The sequence below is a fragment of the Halichoerus grypus genome, chromosome 2 (genome assembly GCF_964656455.1).
Source record: "Halichoerus grypus chromosome 2, mHalGry1.hap1.1, whole genome shotgun sequence".
Taxonomy (NCBI): Eukaryota; Metazoa; Chordata; class Mammalia; order Carnivora; family Phocidae; genus Halichoerus; species Halichoerus grypus.
This window is the reverse complement of record NC_135713.1, coordinates 824,606-851,078: the sequence shown is the minus strand read 5'-3', so window position 1 is coordinate 851,078 and position 26,473 is coordinate 824,606. Positions and strand designations below refer to the sequence as shown.

At 63.2% G+C, this 26,473-nt stretch overlaps 1 protein-coding gene across 1 annotated transcript; it reads left to right on the top strand.

Moving 5' to 3' along the window:
• Window positions 1-269: 269 nt before the first annotated feature.
• Window positions 270-22,891, top strand: TERT (telomerase reverse transcriptase). Its single transcript, XM_036113657.2, has 16 exons — window positions 270-488; window positions 601-1,906; window positions 5,102-5,297; window positions 6,561-6,741; window positions 8,626-8,805; window positions 9,210-9,368; window positions 11,850-11,945; window positions 12,524-12,609; window positions 13,881-13,994; window positions 14,374-14,445; window positions 15,160-15,348; window positions 18,392-18,518; window positions 18,917-18,978; window positions 20,665-20,789; window positions 21,360-21,497; window positions 21,996-22,891. Exons 1-16 carry the CDS (start codon window positions 270-272, stop codon window positions 22,097-22,099), a joined length of 3,354 nt encoding a protein of 1,117 aa, XP_035969550.2. The 3' UTR covers window positions 22,100-22,891.
• The last annotated feature ends 3,582 nt before the right edge of the window (window positions 22,892-26,473 follow it).

Here is a 26,473-nt window from a genome sequence, read left to right as displayed (position 1 = left end):
AGCCGCGGCCGCCTCCACCGTTCCCCGCTGTGCGACCCTCGCTGCGACCGCGGCACCCTGCAAGGGGTCGCGGGGCGTGGGTGGAGAGGATGCGGTCGCAGGGCCAAAGCACGCAGGAGCCTCGCCACACCTTGGCGCCAACACCGCGGAACGCCGCGACCCCGCCCCGGCCCCGCCCCTTCCTCCCCGAAGCCCCGCCTCCTAGTGCGGACCCCCCCCCCCCCTCCCGGGCCCGCCCCTTCCTCCCGCGGACCCGCCCCTCTCCGGCCATGCCGCGCGCGCCCCGGTGCCGCGCCGTGCGCGCCCTGCTGCGGGGCCACTACCGAGAGGTGTTGTCCTTGGCCTCCTTCCTGCGGCGCCTGGGGCCCCAGGGCCGGCGGCTCGTGCGGCGTGGAGACCCAACGGCCTTCCGCGCGCTGGTGGCCCAGTGCCTGGTGTGCGTGCCCTGGGACGCGCGGCCGCCCCCCGTCGCCCCGTCCTTCCGCCAGGTGGGCTGCCCCAGGAACCCGGCTCGGGCCTGCCGGGGCGGGAGAGGGGGGGCGGCGCGCTCAGGCCCCCGGGGCCTCGGTCCCCAGGGCTTCAGGACCCGTACCCCCGCAGGTGTCCTGCCTGAAGGAGCTGGTGGCCAGGGTGGTGCAGCGGCTCTGCGAGCGCGGCGCCAGGAACGTGCTGGCTTTCGGCTTCGCCCTGCTGGACGGAGCCCGCGGCGGGCCGCCCGTGGCCTTCACGACCAGCGTGCGCAGCTACCAGCCCAACACGGTAACGGAGACCCTGCGTGGCAGCGGCGCATGGGGGCTGCTGCTGCGCCGCGTGGGCGACGATGTGCTCACCCACCTGCTCACGCGCTGCGCGCTCTACCTGCTGGTGGCCCCGAGCTGCGCCTACCAGGTGTGTGGGCCTCCGCTCTACGACCTCTGCGTCCCCGCCGTGGCTCGGCCCCTCGCGTCCCGCGGCCGCAGTCCTGGGGCCCGGATGGACCGCAGACCCACGCGCCAGGCCTGGAATTCTGGCGCAAGGCGGCGTCGGGGCAGATCCGGGAACAGTCCGCCTCCGGCCAAGAGGCCCAGGCGCCGCGTGACCCCAGAGCCGGAGCGGGGGACCGACAGGCCTTCTGCCCGGGCCCACCTGGGCGGGGCCCACGGGCCGAGTGACAGCAAACCTGGCGCAGTGACACCTGTCAGGGCCGCTGCGGAAGCTGCCTCGTGGGAGGGAGGGCCCCCTGGGACTCGTCTCTCCTCCCCGGCCGCACAGCCGTCTCAGGGGCCCCAGGGAGCACCCCATCACCCAGCGCACCCCGAGACCAAGCACTTCCTCTACTGCTCGGGAGGCAGGGAGCGGCTGCGCCCCTCCTTCCTGCTCAGCGCCCTGCCGCCTAGCCTGACCGGGGCCCGGAAACTCGTGGAGACCATCTTTCTGGGCTCCGAGCCCCGGAGGCCGGGGGCTGCCCGCATGACGCGCCGCCTGCCCGCGCGCTACTGGCGGATGAGGCCCCTGTTCCGGGAGCTGCTCGGGAACCACGCGCGGTGCCCGCATGGTGCGCTCCTCAGGACCCACTGCCCGCTTCGGGCCGCGGCCCCCGGGGAGGCGCCTGGCGACCAGGCGTGCGGAGGAGGGGGCGTGTGCCCTTCGGAGAGGCCCGCGGCAGCCCCCGAGGAGAAGGCGGACCCGCGGCGCCTGGTGCAGCTCCTCGGCCGGCACAGTAGCCCCTGGCAGGTGTACGCTTTCCTGCGGGCCTGCCTGTGCTCGCTGGTGCCCGCCGCGCTCTGGGGCTCCAGGCACAACCAGCGCCGCTTCTTGAGGAACGTGAAGAAGTTCATCTCTCTGGGAAAGCACGCCAAGCTCTCGCTGCAGGAGCTGATGTGGAAGATGCGAGTGCAGGACTGCACCTGGCTGCGCGGGAGCCCAGGTGAGCAGCCCAGGTGAGCAGGTGCCTGGTTGGCCCTGCAGGCCCCTCCCTCCCAACCTTCCCCATGCACCTGGCTTCGGACTTGAGGTGGGGGCTCCATCCGCCACCCCTGATCCCTCGCATCCCATTTACATAAAACTTGGAGGCGCTGATGGACTCAGGCAGGCGCTGGGGACACGCAGTGAGCAGATGTGGGGACACAGGTCCAGCCACCGGCCACCCTCACTGCCCTCCCCGGTGGGAAGCAGCAACAAGGACAGACCCTGGGTTTTTGCCATTTGACCTCCCCCAAGCTCCCAAAACATCTGAGACTTCTAGGTGAGAGAAGATTGCAGAGCCCTCTAGTAGAGCCAAGGTTACCACCTGGGACATCCAGTTCGGTCTCTGGCGGTGGCGGCTTAAAATATGCCCGGGCTCATCTCCAAAGATCGTGATTATAATGGCCTCCGATGGGGGGCAGGGGCACACCCTTTCCAGTTCCCCAAGAGGCTCTGGGGCCAGGTGATGGCAGACAGCGGGGCGACCTCCCAGTAACTCGGGTTTGTAAGGTTATTATTATTTTTTTAATTGTGGGGAGACAACATACAGCCTGAGATCCTCCCTCCGAGCAAACGGTTAAGTGTGCAGGAAGCATTGCAGAGTGTAAGCACCGTGTTGCACAGCACACGTCTAGAACTTCGCACCTGCCATGCCTCTACGCCCCTAACCGGCCGCTCCCTTCCCGGTGCCGCGACGTGGCTGAGCCTCCAAGGTTCGCACCGGTGGACAGGCTGTTACAGGACCCGCGCTCAGGCTGACGCTCACTTAGTGGAAAGAGTTGAGTTGCGTGACGCTGTCCCCTGCTTCACACGGGGTCTGCCATGCCTCTGCGCACTGCACGCAGGAGGGAGCTGCTGCTTTCCCGGGTGACTGGGGCCCAGCCCCTGGACCTCCCTGTGTCCTTGCACACTCGAGCTGTGGCCCTGGCCGTCTGCTCCTTACCGTGGCCATGGCCATGCCCGTTGCCCATTGGGCTGATTACATGACACTTAGAGACCAAGGCTGTCTAAGCATGGCTCTCGTGGTCACCTTTTCCGCCCTCCCCTGCTGGGACACCCCTTCCCCTGTGCAGACCATCAGTTCGGGCAGGGGCTCGGTCCACAGCACCCGGGCCTTTGTCTCTGTCAAGCCAGCCTCGACCAATGTCCTGCCTGCCACTCTGCCCTCTGACTCCCGTCAGAAACCCGTCCCCATCCCCGGAGGCCAGACTGCTGGGCCGTCCACATCGTCAGCCCGGGGTCACTAGATGTCACAGAATGGATTCCTGATGGAAACTGGGGAGGTGCCCCCCCATGGCCTGTCCCCACGGCGGGCTGGTGGCAGCCCTTATTCCCTCACCCCGGGCACACGTGGCTCTTGCGTGGGCTGTGCTGTCATCTGGTCCCATCGACTTATGTGCGCCCCCACGACGGTCTGAACGGCGGCCCCTTGACCTTCAGGAGGGTCCTCAGTGGGCTCCACAGGCCGCGGTTGGGCCTTGGGGCCGTGTCCCCCGCCGTCAGGGTCCCCGGCGTTCCTGCCTGACTTCTCAGGGCTGATTGGCCATGTTTCCCTCTTGGCTCTGTCTTGGCCACGTCCCAGCTCTGCCTGTGTCTGCACGTGTCCAGTTTCAGTCGCTTCTAAGTTTCTAGTTTCTTCTACGCTTTCTGCTTAGATCAGCAAGTCGTTGAGCTGTGTGTGATCTTTCCTACTGACTTGTGACTCGGTTGTGTGGTGGTCTGTGTGCAGGATCCCGGCGGTGTGGGGCTGGGCAGACGTGCGTGTCCCTTGGGCGTCTGCAGGCCTGTGGCCGGTTGCCATGTTCACGCCGCCCGAGACCCCTGTGCCCTTCCTGAGGGCGAGATGCTCTGGGGAGCGCCGTCTTCCTCAAGGGTGGGTTTGTCCGTCCCGTCCTGTTCCGACGGGATTTACGTCAGGTTTTATCAGGCGTGTGCGCCTTTTAGAAGTTTTATCTCCCTCATGCCCTGTTGTGCCCGTTACATGAACGTCTGTTCTGGTGCCGCCGAGCGGCGCGCCAGCTTTCTCCTGGTGGGGCTCGGCGTGCAGCCTTCCCAGAGCCCCGCGGTTGGGGCCCGGCCCAGCAGCGGCTGGTGTTTTATCTTCCGTCCAGTCTGTCGATCTTTGCCACTAACCCGGAGAATCTGACTTCTTTCCTCTGACTGCAGACGTGTCTGAAGCCCCTTTCATCTTTCTTCCGGTTTGTCTGCCTTTCCCGTTTCCGGGGGCCCGTGCGCCTCTCCCACTCCACCCTCCTTCCCGGTTTGCCCCCCGGTGGCGGTTAGGAGCTGCTGGCTATGTGGCTCTCAGGGTCCCTTGTCCTGAGCACCATGAGGGCCTGATGCAGTTTCCCACGACCTTGGTTACGCCCCAAGATAGAGGTCGTGTTGTGCTCTGTGGTCAGTGTTCTTTGAGCTCTGTCCGCTGCCCTTTTCTTCCCTCCCCCCTCACCATTCTGTCCTCTACCCCAGCCCAGCCTCTGCGTCCCCTTCCTGCTCCTTCACGGTTTCTTCCATGTCTGTTATTCGTGGTGAAGCCCCCGGTTCCGTGTGTGCCGTGGTCTCTGTGGCAGCCTGGTGACACCTTCTCGTGACCTTTCCGAGTGCACAGAATAAAATGCACAGGGATGCAGAGGACAGTTTTGGGCCGTGGGGCGTGTCCCCAGCCCCGTGTCAGTGCTCGCAGCCCCCTGCTGCCTGTTCCCAGCTGCGCAGCGTCTGGAGGCCCTTAGCTCCTGCGTGGTCCAGCCTGGGAAGCCACAGGCGTTTCTGGATCCCACTGCCCAGTGGTGAAGCGGCTGAGTGGCTGTGTCCCCATATGGAGAGCGTGTCTCTGCTTCTCCATCCCGCTTGTAACCCAGGACTGATGACGAAGCCCCGGGCTCTCTGTCCAGTAGAAATATAACGTGACTGCATGTGTAATTTAAACGTTCCGGTAGCCACATTACAAAGTAGGAAAGGAAACGTGAAACTGATAAGGCCCGACACATCCAGAGTGCTCTCACTTCCTGTAATCGGCAGATGCGTTGTTAACGGCACGCGTCCCTCCTCTGGCTGAGGATCGTGCTCCCTGCACCTCGGTCCCCACCTGCCCGTTTCCAGCGGCCATTGTGGCTGCGATGGGCAGCTGGGTGGACACTGTGTACCTTTCCTGTTTCAGGGGCTCGCTGTGTCCCGGCCGCGGAGCACCGTCGGAGAGAGGAGATCCTGGCCAGGTTCCTGTGCTGGTTGATGGGCACGTACGTGGTTGAGCTGCTCAGGTCGTTTTTTTACGTCACGGAAACCACGTTTCAGAAGAACCGGCTCTTCTTCTATCGGAAGAGCGTCTGGAGCCAGTTACAGAGCATAGGAATCAGGTGTCTTGGTCAATGCCGCTCGCTCGTGGTTTTTCCTGTGTGTGCAGATGACAGCCCTGCGTCCTGCCCGCCCAGCCGGCCGCAGGCCCCCGGGGGTCCCACGCTGGGGGTCCCGTGCTGGGCACAGACGCCCGGGGCCCCCCTTTGTTTACCTTTGACGTCAGAGTTTGCGCTGCCTAGGGTCCAGGCTCTCGAAAGTGGAAGAAGTTTGTACTGAATGGAACCAACCTCGCAGACAGGTCGTTGGCTTGATCCGGGCATATGGGTCGGATTCTCTTTTAATTCACACGGAATGAGTGGGGCTGTCTCATCAGTGGATGGCGTGCGGGCAGGGTCTGGGGACATGCGTGCTTCGGGAAGCAGGACCCCGAGGCAGTTCCTTCCAGCTTGACTTGCCTGAGTGGCTGCTAGGCTTGTCGCAGAGGCTGTTTATGTCCCTCTGAAGGATCGTGCTGAACACAGGCTGGATCGGGATCCCATCCGGGATGGTCTGCCAGCCTGAAAGACAAGCTGTGCTGCTCTGCAGCCTGGGCTGGCCGACGCGCCCAGTGTCCTCACAGGGCTTGGCAAGGCCCCGAAAGTGGCGAGGTCAGGGCTCCTGGGCTGCATCCTGCATTTGGGTCAAACCCGTGCCCTGAGTCAGGACATCTCCTGCAGAGGGAGCTGGACTGGGCCTGTGTCCTCCTGCATCTGGGAGACGGTCTGGGGGCCTTTATCGTAGGTTGAGGTAATAGTGCAGCCTGTTTAATAATTTAAACATTTCATGGCACCTGATCCAAAGTAGCTCTTGAGACTCCTTGTGGGGCCTGTGGAAGCTGTCGCCCTGCCTGGTGGGCATTTGAGTCCCCAGGGTGGGCTGGGCTTGCATACTGCCCTTCCCTCCTGGGGCCCTCAGCCCCTGCCTGTGGGTGGTGTTGGGGGAAAGGCTGCAGGTCATGGGTGCCAGGGAGCTGGTGGGTCCATGGAGAGAGGGTTCTGTTCCTCTAGGGGCTGCACCACTCACCACCTGCCCCGCCCTCCGCCCTTGCCTGAAGGTCCTGGCTGCCCCCACCTGTGCCTCCCAGGGCTCTTTGCTGGAGGGAACCAGGTGTCCTGGCACCTGCCGTGGAAGGGTGCTCCTACAGGTGGCCGGCCACAGCATCCTGGGTTGCTGGGGGCCTGGCTCTGCCAACTTGAGGAGCCCGGCCGTTCTCTGGCAGGCTTACCCGCCCTGGGCTTCTCGCGTGCCTGCCGAGCTGCAGCCCACGAGCTTCTCCGTTTCAGACAACACTTCACGCGTGTGCATCTCCGAGAACTGTCAGCAGCAGACGTCCGAAGACACCAGGAAGCCAGAGTGGCTCTCCTGACGTCCAGACTCCGCTTCCTCCCAAAGCCCAGTGGGCTGCGGCCAATTGTGAACATGGACTACGTGCTGGGAGCCAGAACGTTCCGCAGAGACAAGAAGGTCAGCGCTGTCGTTTCATTTCTAGGTCAAGTGCATGGAACCCCCAGCTGGCTGTGGAGGTGGACAGGAGGCCAGGAGGAGGGTCTGCAACACGGCAGGCCCACAGGAGGGCAGAGCACCGTTGACGAGGCCGGGTGCCCCAGTGTAGACAAGGAGCTCGTAGGAAGGCCAGTCCTGCAAGGTGCTAGACGGCCTCCGAGAACCCCGGTTCTCATGACGTGGCTGCCCACACCGGGCCCCAGCTTCTGGAGCCGCTGCAGGGGCGCTGTGTGCTCCGGGAGCCAAGCACAGGAAGAACCCGTTATCACCTGCCGCCAGCCTGCTGGGGCTCCAGCGACCCGCAGGACCTCACCCCTGGGATTAGCACCCCCCGAGGACCTCACCCCTGTGATTAGCACCCCCCCGCAGGACCTCACCCCTGTGATTAGCACCCCCCCGCAGGATCTCACCCCCGTGGTTAGCAACGCCCCGCAGGATCTCACCCCTGTGATTAACACCCCCCCGCAGGATCTCACCCCCGTGGTTGGCACCACCCCCCGCAGGATCTCACCCCCGTGGTTGGCACCACCCCCCGCAGGCTCTCACCCCTGTGATTAACACCCCCCCCCGCAGGATCTCACCCCCATGGTTAGCACCGCCCCCCGCAGGATCTCACCCCCCGTGGTTAGCACCCACCCCCCCGCAGGACCTCACCCCTGTGATTAGCACCCCCCCGCAGGATCTCACCCCTGTGATTAACACCCCCCCCGCAGGATCTCACCCCCGTGGTTAGCACCACCCCCTGCGGGATCTCACCCCCATGGTTAGCACCGCCCCCCGCAGGCTCTCACCCCTGTGATTAACACCCCCCCCGCAGGATCTCACCCCCGTGGTTAGCACCGCCCCCCGCAGGATCTCACCCCCCGTGGTTAGCACCCACCCCCCCGCAGGACCTCACCCCTGTGATTAGCACCCCCCCGCAGGATCTCACCCCTGTGATTAACGTCCCCCCACCGCAGGATCTCACCCCCGTGGTTAGCACCCCCCCCGCAGGATCTCACCCCCGTGGTTAGCACCCACCCCCCCGCAGGACCTCACCCCCATGATTAGCACCCCCCCGCAGGATCTCACCCCTGTGATTAACGCCCCCCCCCCCCGCAGGATCTCACCTCTGTGGTTAGCACCCCCCCCGCAGGATCTCACCCCCGTGGTTAGCACCCACCCCCCCGCAGGACCTCACCCCCGTGGTTAGCACTGCCCCCCGCAGGATCTCACCCCTGTGATTAACACCCCCCCGCCGCAGGATCTCGCCCCCGGGGTTAGCAGCCCCCCGCAGGATCTCACCCCCCGTGGTTAGCACCCCCCCTGTAGGATCTCACCCCCCGTGGTTAGCACCCCCCCCGTAGGATCTCACCCCCGTGGTTAGCACCTCCCAACATGTACCCCCCCATGGCATCTCTGTCACCAGAGCTCTGACCCCTTTCTAGTGGCCCCATAGCATGTTTGGGGGTGATTTTGTCGTTGTGATGCCCCCAAATAAGAAAGCTGGGCTGTCGATGTTGGCGGGGGGCCTGGTGGGGTCTGCGAGTGAAGAGGAGTTCCTCCTGCGTGTCCTGCCCCGTCTGTGGTGGGGGCTCGGTAGCTGGAGAACGCAGACACCTGGGGCTAGCTGCAGTTTCTGGACATCCTGTACCGGACCCCTGGGGAGACCCGGGGCCTGGGGGCGTGGGGGGATCGGCCGTCGGGCCCTTCCGGAGTCTGGGGGATGCTGGGTGGGCGAGGGGAGGCGCAGAGGCAGGGAGCTGTTCCCGGGGGCCCCGGAGGTAGGGTGGGAGGTCTGCCGCAGGCCCCCATTTGATGGGCGTCGTCTGAGGGTGCAGCCCCGGTCGTGGGCCAGCTTTACAGGTCCAGCACCTCACCTCGCAAGTGAAGACGCTGTTCAGCGTGCTGAACTATGAGCGGGCCCGGCGCCCCAGCCTCCTGGGGGCCTCCGTGCTGGGCATGGATGACATCCACAGGGCCTGGCGCGCCTTCGTGCTGCGCATGCGGGCCCGGGACCCGGCGCCCCAGCTGTACTTCGTCAAGGTGGGTGCCCGGTTCCGGTCCCCACCCCACACCCAAGTGAGCCAGCTGGCCACGTCCGGCCTACGGGAGCAGCCCCCCCACCAGCTGGCCGTGCACCGTGGGCCTGGCCGGGGCAGGGGGCGGGAGTGCTGGCCTTTAGCCCCTGAGTTTGCCCGAATGGGGCGTCGCTTGGGGAAGCCACATCACGTCTCCGGGTGTAGGGAGGGATGCAGGCCTGCCCTGGGGTGCTGAGTCTGGGGGCGGGGGGTCAGGTGTGTGCGGCGGGGACAGGGGGACAGTGGGGGTGCAGGGTGTCTCGGGTCCTCCCGCGTCTGGTTCCCCTGAGTTCGGTAACAGCAGGTCAGGACTGGCAGTACCGGGGACCCTGGGGGCAGCCCGTAAACAGCACATCCATTCCCACGTAGGTGGATGTGACCGGGGCGTATGATGCCCTCCCCCAGGACAGGCTGGTAGAGGTGATTGCCAACGTGATCAGGCCTCAAGAAAACACCTACTGTGTGCGTCAGTATGCCATGGTCCGGAGAACCGCCCAGGGACACGTCCGGAAGTCCTTCAAGAGACACGTAAGAGCCCCGGGGGTGCGTGTTCCATGATGAGGGTGTCTGCGGTGTGGACGTGTCCATGACGTGGGTGCATCTGCCCACGTCCGTGGGTGCTGAGCTGCACTCCATCTGCCCCCAGACCCGGAAAGCGCCTCACACTCTCGTTCTGTTCTGTTCGAGGCCTCTCATCCTGGGGCCACTGCCTCCCGCTGTCCGTTTACAGAGGCCGCCCCCCGGACAGTATGCTGGTGGCAGTGGAGCCGACGTCCCCACAGACGCCCCCTGGCCCGTGGTCGTGCGGAGGGCTCAGTGTGCTCCATGGGCCAGCGCTGAGGGAGAGGGGAGGGCCGGGTGGCGCCTTGCCCAGGACAGCTGGGCCTCACTCGCTGCCCCTGCCCACGCAGCAGAGCTGAGGGTCTGGGGTCACCCCCGCCCCTGGAGGCCAGGGCTGGGAAAGGACGAGTGGCCTGGCCAGCATGCGGCAGTTCCCTACCAGCCGTCTGAACACCCAGGCCCCCAGAGCAGCACCGTGCTGTGGGGAGGCGGAAGGCTGCCGAGGGGAAGGAGCCGACCCAGTTCTCAGGAGAGCCCATGTGACCACCTCTGGGGCGAGGCTCAGATGAGTGTGGTTTGCAAATCCTGAGTCTGCAGCGAAATGCAGTTTTGCCCATGTGGACACAGGTGGCAGCCACCACCTGGGTTGAGATGTAGAAAATCACGGGTGCCCACGAGACTCCTCTGCCCCTCTCCGGGGTGTCCCCAGCTCTGACGTCAGTCATGTGGACCCAGGTACCTGTCTCGAATTCCACGAATGTGAGATCAGGCAGAACGTGCCCTTCCTGTCTGGTTTCCCCTGCTCCCCCGCGAGTCTGAGACGCGGCCAGGCGGCGGGTAGCAGCTCTTATCTCTCCTTGTCGTGGTCGGAGTTCTGGGGCGGCTGCCCAGCGGGGCTCTGCTTTCTGCTGGGCGGGCGTTCGCCTGACGGGTCCTCCGTGAGCCAAGAGCTCTCGTTTCTGTTGGGGGTGTTGCTGGGGGGGCCGTTCGTGTTGGGGGACGGTGCCCGCCCACGCTGCCACGTGCGCCCCGCCGCAGGGGCCGGCCGAGCTCGCGCCCACAGCGTCCCGGGCACGGCACTGCTCCGGGGCCCAGTGTCCCTGCGACGTGTGCACGCTGAGCGCCCTGCACAAAGTGGCCACTTGTGAGGTGCCCGTTGAGGTCAGCTCCCCGCTTGTGATGAGCCACGTGCCGTTTGTCACGGATTTCTCGGGGATCTTCACACGTCTGGTGCCAGTCCTTGGTCCGAGGGACGCACCGCAAACCCCTTCTCGGCCTGTCTATGCCTTTTTGGTCACAAACGGGGTCTTTCGATGAACAGAAGTTTTTCACTTTAATGGAGCCAGTTAGGCAGGGGTTCGGGCCTGCCGGCGTCCGTCCAGCTGCGACGCTGTCTGTCCCCGGCCGTGGTGACGCCGTTCTGCGTTTCCGTGAGAACAGCCCCTGCGCTCGGGCTCCGTCCGCGGAGCTTATTTCCGGGACCTAGTGTGGCAGCTTGTTCACGGTCTTGGTTTCTCTTTGCGTCTGTTCTGCACGCGGACTCCGGCCACACCTCGCATTCTCGTCTGACCACCTGTTAAAGCCGTTTCTTGGATTCTTCAGCTCACCGAGCCTGCTCTTCAGTTCTCGAATCCCATGTGAATTTTCTCAGACTCCAGCCTCTGGTTCATCTTTCCTTCTTTTTCTTTGTTTTACTATGTTGTTTATTGTTTTTTCTTTGTTGATTTTTAAATCTTGGCTACTCAGTAGCGGCCTCGTCTGCTGTTGTTTCACTTGTGGTCACCCCCCCACCCCCCCGTTCGTTTCCATGAGATGCCAGTCTTCTAAAGAAAAATTTTAAAGCAAAGGTTTTGCATGATACTGGTTTTCTCCACGGGAGAATCTCTCCCCTGACGGTGGGGCTTGGTGGATCACTTTGATCAGACAGGGCTGGTATTAGACCACCGCCACCCCCACCCCCCACGCTCCCCTGAGAGCCCCCCTCACGGCCTCTGCAGCAGCGCCCAGCAACCCCCTGCAGCACCTGATGCTCAGAGTTGGTGGGACTAGGGAAGAGGTTGCAGTCTGGGCTCATTTCTCTGCAGTCCCCTCCTCCCCAGACCAGCCCCTCCATCCTGGCTGCTTGGGTGGCTGTGACCCCCACTGCCTTCTGCTCGGGCTCCATCTCCCACGGTGAATGGACAGGCCTCAGGGAGGGGTCTCGGGAAGACGGGCCCCCCCCCAAAGCCTGGGACCCCCAGTGGCTTTCCTCAGATGTCATCCGTTGTCAGGGGAGTGACCAGGTGGACGGTTCCTGTGCGCTGTGGTCCTGACCTGCTCCCAGTGCCATACCCTCCCATTCCCGGACGGCACCTGCTCGTTCCAGATGCGGGCAAGGTCTCCCGCGACGTGACTTCTGCTCGCCGGGCCTGGGTGGCGTGCCTCTCACCCCCTTCTCTGTGCCAGCAGGTGTCCACCTTTGCAGACCTCCCGCCGTACATGAGACAGTTTGTGGAACGTCTGCAAGAGACAAGCTCACTGAGGGATGCCGTGGTCATCGAGCAGGTGGGGGGTCAGGCACGTGGCTCGCTGCTGGGGAGGGGCGAGCACGCAGGCGGCGGTCACCATCTGGCTGGAGGGGCCCGGGTGCAGCCTCTTCACAAACCACGCCGCCAGATTCCCTGCTGCAGTCCGGCTGCGTCCTCGTGATTTGCTAGAGACATCCTCTCCCTCGGTTTTGATTGTGAGGCCGAAAGAAAACATGCCCCCTCCCTTTAGGAGGACAAGTTGGATTTGCCCTGTAGCCCCAGCTGGGATGACCATCTAGTGGGAAACCCATTTTTCTTGCATGTGAGTGGGGGCCGTTTCTGAGTGCAGGGCCCTCGGTGATGGGTCAGTCCCCCACGGTTCTGTGGCCTCTTGCAGACCCAGTTCTAGGGACAAGCCGGTCCACCCACTGAGGCTCTGAGATGTGCAGACCCGTGTTCTCCAGCTGCCGGCTTGCCACCAGCTGCTGCGGGACACACTGGCACATGCCGTCTGGGCTGGTGTCCACAGGCTCGAGCCCGGCCAGAGCCGCGGACCGCCCAGCATGGCATCAGCGTGGCTCCCCCGCCCGCCCACACCTCCGTTTGCTCTTCCAGAGCTCCTCTCTGAACGAAACCAGCAGCGGCCTTTTCCACCTCTTCCTGCGCCTGGTGCACAACCATGTCATAAGGATCGGGGGCAAGTGAGTCGGGGTCCTCGGCACCTTCCTGTCGTCACCTCCAGACCCTCTGCAGGCCCTCCGGCCACTCGGCTCCCAGGGTTCAGGAAGTCCTTTGGCATTTAAATGCCGGCAGATGATTTTTTTTTTTTTTTTTTTCTTAATTTTTTTTATTGTTATGTTAATCCCCATACTGATTTTTTTATTTATACACACAAAACCGGACTTCTCTGGGTGAGCCCCTGCATGAGGACCCCAGCGTGTGTCTGATGAGAGCGGTGGTCCTGGGGGTTCAGGCTCACAGCCAAGGTCGTTAGAAGTCAGCTTCGAATGTGGGCGCCTTCCCTGGGATCACTCCCTATGCTCTAGGAATCAGAAGCTTTTTAATTAAAGGATGTATTGTTATTATTGTGTTATAAAGAATTATAGCACTCATTAAATGTAGTTATATTCCAAATATAAAATAACATCTGCATCCTGAACAATGCTCCTGATGAGTGCACGGCAGCTGAGTCTACACCAAGGCGCCATGCCTCTCAGTGGCGCCCATGTCAAAAGAGAACTTCCTCCGTGGAAAAGGCCACGCCTGTGACCCCCACGCCTCCCCCAGAGAGGCACCACTCACTTCTCTGCCTGCTGTGACCTTTATAAAAATGGGTCAGGCCCATGTGGACAGTCGCATGTGTAAATTGACACCTGGCAGGGCTTCACGGGAGCACAAGACAAACCTCGGTTCACGTACCCTCCCGTGTGTGTGGCGTGTGTGCACCTGTACGTGGTCTGTGGTCTGCGTGTCTGTGGTGTGCGTGCGTGGTCTACATGCATGTGTGGTCTATGTGCGTGGTCTGCATGCGGTGTGTCTCCATGCATGCATGGTCTGTGCGTGGTCTGTGTACGTGGTCTGCGTTTGTGTCTGTGGTCTGTGTGCGTGATCAGCATGTATCTGTGTCTGTGTATGTGGTCTTTGTGTGTGTCTGTGGTCTGCATGTGTGGTCTGCGTGTGGTGTGTCTCCATGCATGCGTGGTCTGTGTATGTGGTCTGTGTGTGTGTCTGTGGTCTGCGTGCGGTGTGTCTCCATGCGTGTGTGGTCTGCATGTCTGTGTGGTCTGCGTGCAGTGTGTCTCCATGCATGTGTGGTGTGTGTGCATGGTCTCCATGCGTGTGTGGTCTATGTGCGTGGTCTGCGTGCGGTGTGTCTCCATGCATGCGTGGTCCGCGTGCGTGGTCTGCACGCACGTGTGTCTGTAACGCGAGGTCCGCCGGGGCCTGCTTCTACCCGTGTCCTACCCCCCAGGTCATACGTCCAGTGCCAGGGGATCCCTCAGGGCTCCATCCTGTCCACGCTGCTGTGCAGTCTGTGCTATGGGGACATGGAGAGCAGGTTGTTTCCTGGAATCCAGCAGGACGGGTATGGATCCCTCATGGGGGGGGTGTGTGTGGACTAGCTTGTGCCCCACCTCGCATCTTGGGTCCTCGGTGTGTGGACGGAGCCATACTCGTGGCTTTGTGTCAGGTCATGTGGGAGGTAGTGAGCGGGTCTTGAGTGTAGGCGTAGAAGCGGCAGCTAGCATGGCCAGGGCCTGAGCGCGTTTCCACGGGCTTCGGACCCACGGCTGCGCCCCCACCTGTGCGTCCCCGGCTGCAGCCACGTCCCATGAGGAGTGTAGGCCTTTGTCTAGATTCTTTGCAGAAAGTTCCTTTACTCTTGTCCTTGTGAACTGGGATGTTTAAGTTTCTCGGACGTCCGGGCCCCTGCCGCAGCACCCGGCGCGTCTGTCCCCTTGTAGGTTGCTCCTGCGTCTGGTGGACGACTTCCTGCTGGTCACGCCTCACCTGACGCAAGCGCAGGCCTTTCTCAGGTGAGGCCCCCACGCGCGTCTCCACGGCACTCCTGATGCCCATGAGCAGCTGACCTGACTCGCCGCGGGGTAACATTTCCCCCCTTGCGAGATGAATTTACATTTAAGGGCATCCTGTGCGGGCTGCTGTTTGGACGGTGGCCCTAGGGCACACTCACAGGACTCTCGGTCCCTCTGAGCCCTGGGACTCCCCCGCGGGCAGGCTCGGGGCGACGGGTTTGTCCAAGGACAGCCAGCAACTAGAGCAAACACCCCTCGGTTTATGACTTTATCCTTCCCTGGAAAAGCACACTTGGAAGGAAGACTCCTGGGGCCTGAGAGGGATGGCGCTGAGGACCCCACGTGCCCAATTTAATTCTGGCAAAATAACCAACCCCCATGTGGCCCCCAGGCCTCGTAGCACCACCCTTTAGCAAGTCCAGGCAGACGTCCCTCCCATGTGGCCTACAGGAAGAAAGGGGAGCCGCACGAGCTCGCTCGCGGCCTCATTTCTGTTCCCACGTGTGCAGCGCGGCCCCGTCTGCCGTCCGCCCACTGCAGCGCGTGCCCCAACTTCCAAGGGGCCTCTGGGGAGGCAGCCCAGTCCCCAGGGCAGCACCCACGCCCGCCGCCGTGCCCGTGGCTCCGGCTCAGCGCCCGTGGCCGTGACACTGAATGAGCCCCCGGCGGCGTCCCCCTCTCCTCCCGGGGGCTGACTTGGTCTCTCTGCGTCAGGGCGCTGGTCAGGGGGGTTCCTGAGTACGGCTGCACGGCCAACTTGCAGAAGACAGCAGTGAACTTCCCCGTGGAGGACATTGCCCCGGGCAGCGCGGCCCCCCTGCAGCTGCCGGCCCACTCCCTGTTCCCGTGGTGTGGCTTACTGCTGGACACCCGGACCCTGGAGGTGTCCTGCGACTACTCCAGGTGAGTGCGCCCGCGAGTGGACGTTCCCGTCTCCGCGTGTGACGGGTGGGTCACAGGTCAGGGGTGCCCAGCGTCCGGTCCAGACGGGGGCGGCAACACATCCTCCTTGGGATTGAGCGCACTCACTAGGCGAGCAGGTTTCTGGGCTTTTTTGGTAAGAGGAATTTGTGCCGGAGATTTGGGGGGTCACCGGTGTGTTCTGCAGGGACGCTGTGTAGATCTGAGGTCAGAGGTTTGGGGACCTGCTGGACACAAGCTCCTTAGGACGGGGGCAACCCCGAATCGCACACTGTGGCCTCCCTGGGGAGCAGGGCTGTGGTGCACGGGGCCTGCCGTGTATGTGGTATGTGGGACCCTGTCCCGGTGAGCCTGGGCTGCGTGCACAATACCGCAGACCAACAGCTCTCCCGGACTTTCTGTTCTCGCTTTGTGGAGGCTGTGAGTCCGAGATCCGCCTGCGGGCAGGGTTGGTTCTCCTCGTGGTGTCCGTCGTGGTCTCCCTGTGTCCTCACGTCCTTCTGCGTTCAGGCATGTCTGGCGTCTCTCTTCCTCCAAGGACATCAGTGCTGTTGGGTCAGGGCCCACTATGACCTTAGTCTTAATTGCTTCTTACAGACCCCGTCCCCACACACAGTCACGTGGGTTAGGGCTGTAACATGTGGACTTGGGGACTCAGTGCAGCCCCTCACGGCCAGTTTCCCCTGAGCCTGAGAGCCCCCAGCCCAACCTCGGGCTTGGCCCACACACAGCTCAGGACAGACGTGGATGCAGGAACCTGCTCTTGTATGAACACGAAATACTGATTCCACAGCCGGGCTGGAGGGCGGGCCTTCCCTTTGCTAGTCGGGGACTCCGCTGTCCTGGCTTGAACGCTCCCAGTTTGTTTCCACGGTGTGCTTTCCGCTCTCCCAGCCCGCTTTGCTGCCCCCACCCCCCCATATGGATCCACGTCTGTGCTTCCGCGTGCGAAGCCCAGGCCCCTTTCCTGCCCCCGCCACCCACCGCCCCCATCTTTGGTTGGTCTCATCCTTGGGACTCGACTCTGACTCCCCAGCTTCCAGCCCTCCCTCGCCGTCCGGCCTCGACCACACCTGTTGGTCATGAACAGCCCACCACCGTCTGCTCCCCAAGAAGCTATGGCCGTTTGGGGGACAGGCACCACCATTCCGGGTGACTCTGGCTGGGTGATGACGATGCCCGAGAGCGCGTGGGCAGCCATGCTTCCACAGGACCTCTCAGCACGAGCCTGTTCACGGGTGCAGCCCTAGGGCTCAGCTGCGGAGGCAGAGGTGCCTGGAACCCCGCCAGGTGTCCTGTGCAGGGGGAGGAGTGAGCACGAGGGGGAGGAGACACGAGGGGCAGGAGAACCGTCCTGGAAAGGACAGTGGCGAGGCGGGCTTGTCTTGCGGACTTCCAAGTCCTCCCCAAACCCCAGCCCAGGCGAGACGGCCAGAGTGCCGGGGCCGCCCTCGCGAGCATGAGCGAGTTTGCCGTGCTGCGCGGGTGGGAGTGAGGGGAGGACGCCTGGTTGAGAAAACCAACTAGGAGCAGTCAGCGCACCTCAAGCTTTGCGTCACGGCGCACCCAGGAGCGAGTTCTGGGCGTGCTCAGGAACAAAACAGCAGGGACAGCAGGAGGACTCAGAAAACAGGTGGATGAAGGCCCTCCGACCTGGCGCAGGGGAGGAGTGAGCAGGACTGGCAGACCAGAAAGGAAGCAGCGAGCGGCTCTGAGCACCTAGGAGCCTGAAGCGTGTGGGCAGACGGTAGCCGCGTCTCTAAGCACGAGTGGCCTCGCCAAGCCCGGTAGGTGGGGCCCGCTGCCACTTCTCAGATGTGTCCTTTGGGCGCAGACGAGGGACCTGCCCCGGGTCACCCAGCTGCATGGGACGCAGGATTCGAACCCGGGCCTGGCTCCAGGGCCTCCCGTGCACTGAGCTCTGCAGAGGTTGCACTCGGAGGCTTGTAGCGAGGCTGCGGTGGATGCCGTCAGGGAGCAGAGGGGGCGGCGTGTGGAGGGGCTTCCGCCAGCTCTCGCCACCCGCCAGAGAAGGCCCTGTCCCAGGCGCCCACGCTCCCGTCAGGCCCGGGCACGTGGGCACGTTTCTGAGGGCTAGGCAAACTGCAGCGACTTCTCTGGAAAGCAGCAAATTTGTATTAAAGTTCTTGAAACATTCATACATTTTCCCAGTAACTGCACTTCCAAAAATCTGTCCTCAAGGAACAGAAATCACGGACATCATCAGAGGTTTCGCTTGACTGTTTGTTCGGGCAGCTAACGAGACCCACCTCTGCGCCGGGGGGTGTCACGACTCACCCGGAAGGAACTATTCTGCCCTTGACATTGCTGTCAAAAAATACTCAATGAGATGAAAAGTTGCTTTCGAGGTTAGCGTGTTTGAAGCTGGTGCTGAGGAATACTTCCCCGGCCACAGACTACACGGGTCACGGGGGCGTTTCGGGTGCGTAGGTGCAGGGATGCGGCGTGCTTGGGGCGCCCACTGGTGTCGCTGGTGCTGAGTGGGCGACTCTCCTCCCACTTCCTGTGTCTTACGTGTTTCCCACCTTGAGACCACGTCAGCCTCGTCCACAGGGTCAGGCTGTGGGGGGGGCGGCCTCCTCCTGCGAGAAGCCCTCCGGGCTGTGGCCTCAAGGCCCCGTGTGGCCAGAGCTGCCCCGCCGAGCCTGAGGAGACCCCACCCAGCTCGGACCCTCTCCCAGGAAGGCATCCAGTCAGGCGTGTGTTTGCCGTGTGATTAACGCATTTGGTTGAATCCCGTAGATTTTATTGGTGCTCTGTGCTGTTTGTCACTAACAAATGAACGTGTACATGACCCAGACTGACCCAGATGTGTGTGGTGCGTGAGGGCCGCACCCCGTCTGAGTCCCCCGTGCTCTCTGCTCCCACCGCCTGTGGCCCGGGCGTGGGCGGACGCACGCGTGTGAGGTGTGATCAGGGTGCAGACTTGACAGCGTGGGTGGGCGGGCAGGCTGGCTGCCGCGAGGAGGACTCGCAGCTCAGGGCCTCCTGCTCTGTCCCGCAGCTACGCCCAGACCTCCATCCGCTCGAGCCTCACCTTCAGCCAGGGCGCCAAGCCCGGGAGGAACATGCGGCGCAAGCTGTTTGCGGTCTTGCGGCTAAAGTGCTGCGCTTTGTTTCTGGATCTGCAGGTGAGCGCATGGCCGGCAGGTGCCCTCGGGCCAACTCATACCCGCGCGGCCTGTGTGGTTTACGGCACGCGTGCGCCAAGCATAGAGGTGTTTGTGTGAGTGCATGTGTGCGCATGTGTGTGTAAGCGTGTACACGGATGCGAATGCCCTCACCCCGCCTGAGCCCATCGTTCCGGGCGCCGGGGTGCCTCCCCACGGTGGGGTCCGCGGCGCTGGGGCTCAGCCTAGAGCTGCTTGGCGCCCACCTCCTCGCCCCTCCCTGCCTGTCCTTCCCGCCAGCAGCCCCTGCCGCCGCCACCCAGGGCCGCTGCCTTCTGCCTCCCTTTGACCTGGGGATGAAGTAAGACAAGTCTAAATTCCAGGTGTATTTGCAGCGTTTCTCTTTCTTTGTGACCCAGGTGAACAGCGTCCACACGGTCTATACAAACATTTACAAGATATTCCTCCTGCAGGCCTACAGGTGGGTCCCCGGCCACACAGCCACAGGCCACGGGCCCACCGTGGCCCCAGCCCTCCCTCGCCTGGGAGAGCGCCCTGCCCTCCTGGGTCCCAGCTTATAAGCATGAGGTATTTGCCAAGTTTTCAGCCGCAGACGCTGCAGCTTCGTGTGTGTGTGCGTACGTACACCTCGCGTGGGTGGGGGTGTCCGTCCTGTCACCAGGCAGCGGTGGGTGGCCAGCGTGGCCTGCGGTGTCCCCACTCCTGAGCCCTGACCCGGGACCTCGCAGGGGCCGGGGACACGAGGCAGGTGCGGGCAGCCCGCGTGTGGGGGTGGAAGGCAGACACCACAGGGCTTGGGTCCCCGAGAGCAGAGGATCAGGCGGGTACAGGTGAGGGTCGTGGCCCTCTGATGTCCCCCAGAAAGGGGTGGTGGGATGTGGCCCCCAAACAGCCCAGCGGCCATTCCCACCCCACTAATGGGAACGTCTGAGGCCCCGTGTGCTTCTGGAACGTTCTCGGCCCCTGGACGGCTCCGGGTCGCCCTGCTAAGGATGGGTGTGGCTGGGCAGCTGTGGGCCCTCTGGTGCTTGTCCCTTCCTACAGCTCTTGGGGGAGGGGTCCCTTCCACCTCAGGCCGTGTCGGCCACGGGGTCACAGTGGCTGCCCTGGCCTCGGGGACACAAAGCTGGGCTTTGCCCTGGTTCACAAGGGAGACCTGCTCCTGGCCACTCAGGGGAGCTGCTAACTTGCAGCCACAGTCAGGACAGATGGACACGTGAGCCACGGGGCGGACAAGGGGCCAGGCATCCGTGTAGGGCCTGGGTGAGTCTGTGTGACCTGGAGTGGTGCGTGCGCTGTTTCCAAACCTGGCTCTGGTCTCCACAGGTGGGAGAGTACTTCCCGCCTCAGTAGGGTTATCGTGCGTGTGAAGGCAGGTTGCTGGCAGGGCGACACGCGGGCATGTTACTCCAGAAGGGGCGTGGGTGGTCGGTGAGGCCGGGAGCACGAGGTACCTGGGGAGGGGCTTGTGCGGTCCCGTGCACATGCGGTCACATAGGGACACGTGTGCACACGCGTATGGACAATGAACGCGCACACATGGGGACACGTGTGCACATGCACTCACATGCATGCACACAGACACATGGGGACACGTGCACACGTGAACATGCACACACAGGGACGTGCACACAGACACATGCGTGCACACAAAGACACATGGGGACAAATGTGCACATGCAGTCACATGCATGCACACAGACACATGGGGACATGTGCACACATGCACATGCACACACACAGGGACGTGCACACACAGGCACATGCGTGCACACACAGACACATGGGGACACGTGCACACATGCACAGGGACACACACAGGGACATGCACACACAGACACATGCGTGCACACACAGACACATGGGGACACGTGCACACGCGAACGTGCACACACACAGGGACATGTGCACACACAGACATGCATGCACACAGACACATGGGGACACGTGCACACGTGCACATGCACACACACAGGGACGTGCACACACAGACACATGCGTGCACACACAGACACATGGGGACACGTACACACGCGAACATGCACACAGGGACATGTGCACACACAGACACACATGCGTGCACACACACATGCATACACGTGTCCCAGCCAGGGGACTCTCCTCTCACAAAGCATCCCTTCGCCAGGTTCCACGCGTGTGTGCTCCAGTTCCCGTTCAACCAGCCAGTGAGGAAGAACCCCTCCTTCTTCCTCCGTGTCATCTCGGACACCGCGTCGCACTGCTACTCGCACCTGAAAGCCAGGAACACAGGTGTGTGTGGGTGGGAACCTGGGCACGGCGGGGGGATTTTGAGGGGTCCCCTGTAGTGCAGCGATGCGCGGGATGCTCCCCTGCACGCTTCCAACACAGCGCGGCCGTGCGCTCGGGGAGCTCCCCCGTCAGGCTTGGGCGTGTTGGCGCCCCTCCCCTCGGGGCCCTCGGCCTCGTGCACAAATGCAGGCCAGCAGTGGGGAGGGGGCTGTGCCCCACGCCTGTCTGCAGCCCGGCCTTCCCCCCGGGCGTCCCCGTCCCCGCTCCCTACAGCTCCGTCCCGCAAGCCCCTGGCCGGTCTGCAGCTCGGGCCGTGCTGTGTCCCTAAGGTCCTGGTTACTTCCGTTTTGTGGGAGTTCCTTCTGAGAAGGGGAACAAAGCGCCAGCCATCAGGGATCCCCAAACCTGTGTTGGGGCTGACCTTGAAACAAAATTGCCTGTCCGTCCCCCGGCCTCTGCCCCTGCTCCTGGGCTCGTGGGGGGCGGGGCAGGGACCCCAGGCAGCATCGGGCACATCGGAGCATGTGGTCTTTCTGGGCAGGGCCTTAGCCTGTCCTTGTGTCCCCCCAGGGATGTCCCTGGGGGCCGAGGGCGCCTCCGGCCCGTTTCCTTCTGAGGCCGCACGGTGGCTGTGCTTCCACGCCTTCCTGCTCAAGCTGGCCCGTCACGGGGGCACCTACAGGTGTCTTCTGGGGGCTCTCCGGGCAGGTAAGTGTGAGCGCCCCTTTGTGCAGGTGCAGGGCCCCGTCCTGCCGTGTGCGTGCCTGAGCAATGTCTGGGCTCCCCCGTGTCTGAATGGCGGTGGGTGGGTCCAGCAGCCTCCAAGGGATGGGGCGCAGGTGCCCTGGGGTCGCGGGCTCTCTCAGCCCAGAGCCTGGCACGCCCGCCCGGTCACTCTACCTCTGCACACCTCACCTCCTGTCTGTGGGGAGAGGCCAAGGCCCCATTCCCTCCACCCCGCTAGCCTGGGTGTCCTCTACACCCCCAACCCAAGTCCTCAGGCCTCTGCCCTGGCAGCCCCTACGCGGGCAGAGACCCCCAGCAGCAAGTCCCTCCCGCCCGCCGCACCAGGCACCCGGAGCCCGGCCTGCACGGGGCAGGCGCTCAGCGCATAGACCTCGCCTGCCTGGCCCTCAGCGGAGTCCCGAGGCCGTGGTGAAGGTCGGCTTCGTCCGGGGCATTCTGATGTCACTCGTCCTCTTACAGCCAAAGCACACCTGTCCCGGCAGCTCCCGAGGGTGACGCTGGCCGCCCTGGAGGCAGCGGCTGACCCCGGCCTGACCGCAGACTTCAAGACCATTTTGGACTGACGACTGGCCCTCCTAGCCCAGAGTGGCCTCCAGGGCCCCTGAGCCCCAATCCGTGTGCCTTCACGCGGTGGGACGGGCTGGCTCACCTTCAGGTCTCAGCCCTTTTTCCCCTGAGACCCTGAGACTTGAGCTGCTGGCCGGCGCCCCCAGCAGAGGTCGGCCCCCATGTCCTCAGGGAGGAGAGCCCACCCAGCACCCTCTTGTGATCGGGGTTGTGTCCTTCAGCCACTGGCTGCCAGGAGGGGGCAGGCAGGAGCACCGGGCTGGCGTGTCCAGTCTGTCTGGACCTTTGTCACCCCCGCTGGGGACTGCCCCAGTCTGTACACGTGTCCCTGAGCATGCTCGGTAGTGGGTGTGGCTCTTTCCCGCTACCTGTCCAGGCCTGTACTGTCCCTGCCCGCCCCTGGCCGTCCCCACGCCGCGTCCAAAGTCTGTGTCCCATTGAGCTTTCTCCAGAAGCTAAGGTCCAGTCAGCTGTTCTAGACCCATCCCCGCCCATCCTTGGGACCTCGCCCTGCGCCCCCCACACCCCGCTCTGGCCTCCTGGAGCCTGAGTGTCTGGCCCACCCCACCTGCCGCCACCCCCACTTCTCACTCTTCCCCGCTGGTCCCTGCTCTGCACACAGTGGCCCTGGGTCATCCTGGTGGCACTCCTCTGCGTGGCCTCCCCCACTGGACCTGCCGCCCCCGGTAACTCCTGGGGAGCCATGGAAGGAACACGCCGAGCCTTTGCTCTTAGAGGCTTCCATTTTCCCATGTTTGTATTAAAACGCATCCTGCGTGAGGCATGCATACCATTTTCCATAATTACACCCGTGCTGTGTCCACACGTGATGTGCGGGGTCCTTGGCCTGGGGGGGATCCAAGGGGTCTTCCTGGGGCAGGGATGTGAGGGCGGGAGGGGGAATTGGGAAAGGGCACCCCCCCAGGGCAGGTGCAGCTGGGCAGTGGTCCAGAAGGCCCCGCCCAGCACCCACCCCGTCTACAGCTAACTCTGGCCCTACTGTGGACCCTGGAAGGGGGTGGGCAGCAAGGGCCTGAGTCCCAGAACACTGGATTCCCTCCTAAGCACATTTCTCTGGCTTCACAGTGTCCAGGTGATCTCCTTCTGGAGAGTTCCTTGGAGTGGGCAGTGGGGGCGTGATACAGGGGTTTGGGAGGTAGGTGGTAGCTCGCTGCCCCACGTCCAGCCCTGCCCCCCCCCCCCCCCCGGGCTGCTGGTTTCCTGCTTCTGTGTTCTGGGCCTGGGCAGGTGGATGTGCCTGCCTACCTGCACCCATCTGTCCCCTCCATCACCTGGGGACTCCCAGGGATGGCCCTGCCCCTCCCCCATGCTGCCTCCTGACCACGGTAGGCTTGGTCATTCCTGTTGAGCTGAACTGCGGGGCCGTGCTCGTGGCGAGCAGATGCCTCGGCAGCAGCACTTGGGCCTGGAGCAGGTGTGGGGATGGGCTCTGCAGGCGGAGCTGCTTGAGCGGGGCAGCCGGCGGGGATCCTGCTCTCGCACCTGGGAGCCCCCCGGGCTGGGGGACAGCAGAGGCCTCAGCAAGGGCCAGGTTTGGGTGTGGTACTCAGGGTCACAGGTCGCGGCTCTGGCGGGGGCTAGATTGAGGATCTCGGGGACTGAGGCCCCACAGGTTGTGGCAAGAGGGGGTCAGCCTGATTGGGCAGCAGAAGGGTGGCCCCGACAACTTTTTGGGAGAGGCAGGAGGCTCACGGGTGACCTAGGAGATGAGATGGCGGATGTCAGCCTGAGCTGTCCTGGGGGCTTGAACTGCAAAGGTGTCCCCCCCGCCAACAGACTTCTGCTTCAGCAAATCTGGGGAAGGGCCTGGGATTCGCACTTCTAGGGAGTTCCAGGTGCTGCTGGTGGGGTGGGGGACCCCACACTGAGAACCCTCCCCCCGCAGGGAGGATGGGCTGTCCTGAGCAGTGGCCCCAGGGACGCAGCAGATGGCGGTGGCTCCAAGGTCAGGGTTAGGAGCTTGGAGGTGGGTAGAGGACAAGGTTGTGGGGGACGTGGCTGGGGCCACCAGGGAAGTGGCCAAAGGTCGTGGAGGGTCAGGAGGCCCGCTTAGGGCCCTTGGCCTCCCTGGCCAGAGCCTCACCTAATAGCCCCTCTGAGGTGCCCCGGACAGAATGTGTGGTGCATGCAGCTGCAGGCTGTCAGGATGGCAGGCCGAGCTCTGCCCTGGCTTGGTCGTGGTGGAGGACGAGCCCATGTGCGGGGGACACTCGCATACCCATCCAGACCACCAGCCGGGGCTGCGGTGTGCGTGGGGGGGCCATGCAGGGTGCTGGACAGACATCCTTGAGCAGATGGGAAGATCTGGAAGGATGCACAAAGAGCAGGAGGGGAGAGCCCAAAGGGGGTGTAGTCTGTGAAGAAAGGGCCCCATCAGGGAGCTGGCCGTCTGCCCTGTCCCCTGTGATAGCGGGAAGCCTTCCTTCCGGGATGTCTCTGATGGGGCCACATGACGTGTGGCGGGATGCCATCCAGTGTGCCTTGGATGGGAGTGGTGCTAATGCAGCCCAAATTTTCAGGGCACAAGTGCATCTCATGTCAGGGTTTATGGATATTGCCTTGTTTACTGTTGCTGTGCAGAATGTCCCAGGGACTGAGCTGACACGTTTATGGCAGACCCAAGTCCACGGAGCGGGCCATAAAGGCACCTGAGCTGAGCAGTGCAGAACTGGGCCCCGCCCAACCCACATGCCAGCCCAGCTGCGGTGGTGGCCATGCTGTCTTAACCAGAGGGAGGACTGACCTGCCCTGCTGGGGCCGACAGAACCGCGGGGACACCGCCGGGACGCCACACCAGGCACCCGAGCTGACCTGCCACTGGCCCCCGCCTGCTCACATGCCCCACGGGCCCGTTCCTGGCATTTCCATCACAGACCAGACCCTAGAGGTCAGCCGCTCAGCCATCTGTCCTCCAAGAGCTCCAGAGCCTTGCTTCTCTGGTAGAGGCATTCTGTCGGCATTGTACTCAGGATCGCATATTCTTACTGAAGTGTTAAACCGTTGAAAAGACGGGGTGCTTGGTTAGGCTCAACTCACTGAAAACTCTGGTTCATCTCCTTAAAACCAGTATGTGCACGGCCAAACCTCCTCCAGGTGAAACGTGAAAATAAGATTTTTAAAGCAAAGGAAAACACCTAGTTTTCCGGTCTTTCCTTGATCTAAGCTGCACGTTAGAAAGCTCATTTACTGGTGTGTTCTGCGGAAGTGTAGGCAGCGGGTGGAGCTCAAGATGAGTGGTTTAAGAGGAGGCACAGACGGTGCCCCCTGGGCCTCCCAAAGTGCTGAGCGATTACGCCCCGCCGCCCAGCCCCAGTTCCTGCCCCTCCCCCACTGCCATCCCCCAGGCGTGTGCTTGCACCTGGACACATGGGTGTTCACACTAAAGGCCTTGCCAAACCTGGGTGGGCTCAGAATCGCCAGGGCTCTGTGAGAGGTGGAATAATGACCCCCCCCAAAGGCACCCACGTCCTAATCCCAGAACCTGGGAGTATTACCTGACATGGCCAAGGGGAATTATAGGTCCAGGTGGGATTAGGTAGCTAGTCAGTTGACCTCGAGATGGGGAGGTCATCCTGAATTATCCAGGTGCACCCAGAGTAATCACAGGGTGAAGAGAGGGTGTCGGAGAGACATGGGTGAGAAAGACTCACTGGCCTTGCTGGCTTTTCAGTGGAGGAAGGGGCCACGAGCCAAGGGTGTTGGAGCATGGGGCCGAAGTGCAGAACTCACCCTGCCCATGGGGCTTGGGGCACACTTCGGGGGGCGCTCTTGGGCTAACTCCATTTTAATACTCAGCTCCTCTTAGGGCACAGTAGTGCAGGCGCTTCTGTTTCCTGGGGTCTGGGCTGCCTGTGACCCGGACAGCCCCACCAGGCACGCCCGGACCAGGCTCCTCTGGGGGTTTTTCAGCACCCTGGACAGCGTCTGTCCCGCTGGGGATTAGTGGGCGCTGGGTCTTCACAGGGTCTGATCCCAGCGGCATGAAGGGCATACGTGGGCTCCAGTGGCAAGTCAGAAGCAAGCCTGTGTGTCGGGGCCCACACCCTAGACCTGACCCCTGGTTCACGGAGGAGGGAGAGAGGATGGAGGGGGGCAGGGAGGAGATGGTGGATGGAGGGAGGGAAGGTGGGAGGAGGGGGGAGCAGATGGATGGAGGGAGGGAGGAGGCAGGGAGAGGGAGGAAATGGATGGTGGGGGGGAGGGAGAGGGAGGGAGGCGATGGATGGATGGACGGATGGAAGAGCGGGGAGGGAGGGGTGCGCAGGAGGGCAGGTGGAGCTGGGTGAGGAGGCACCCCTCCACTGAGGCTGCGGGAGAGCTTGGTGTGGAGTGAGTGACAGCCCTCCTTT

Bases quoted from the DNA above. Each gene is read 5' to 3' on its own strand.
- TERT (XM_036113657.2), top strand. From the start codon at position 270: ATGCCGCGCGCGCCCCGGTGCCGCGCCGTGCGCGCCCTGCTGCGGGGC. The intron at 489-600 runs GTGGGCTGCCCC...GTACCCCCGCAG, and splicing joins TCGCCCCGTCCTTCCGCCAG to GTGTCCTGCCTGAAGGAGCT. The intron at 21,498-21,995 runs GTAAGTGTGAGC...GTCCTCTTACAG, and splicing joins TCTGGGGGCTCTCCGGGCAG to CCAAAGCACACCTGTCCCGG.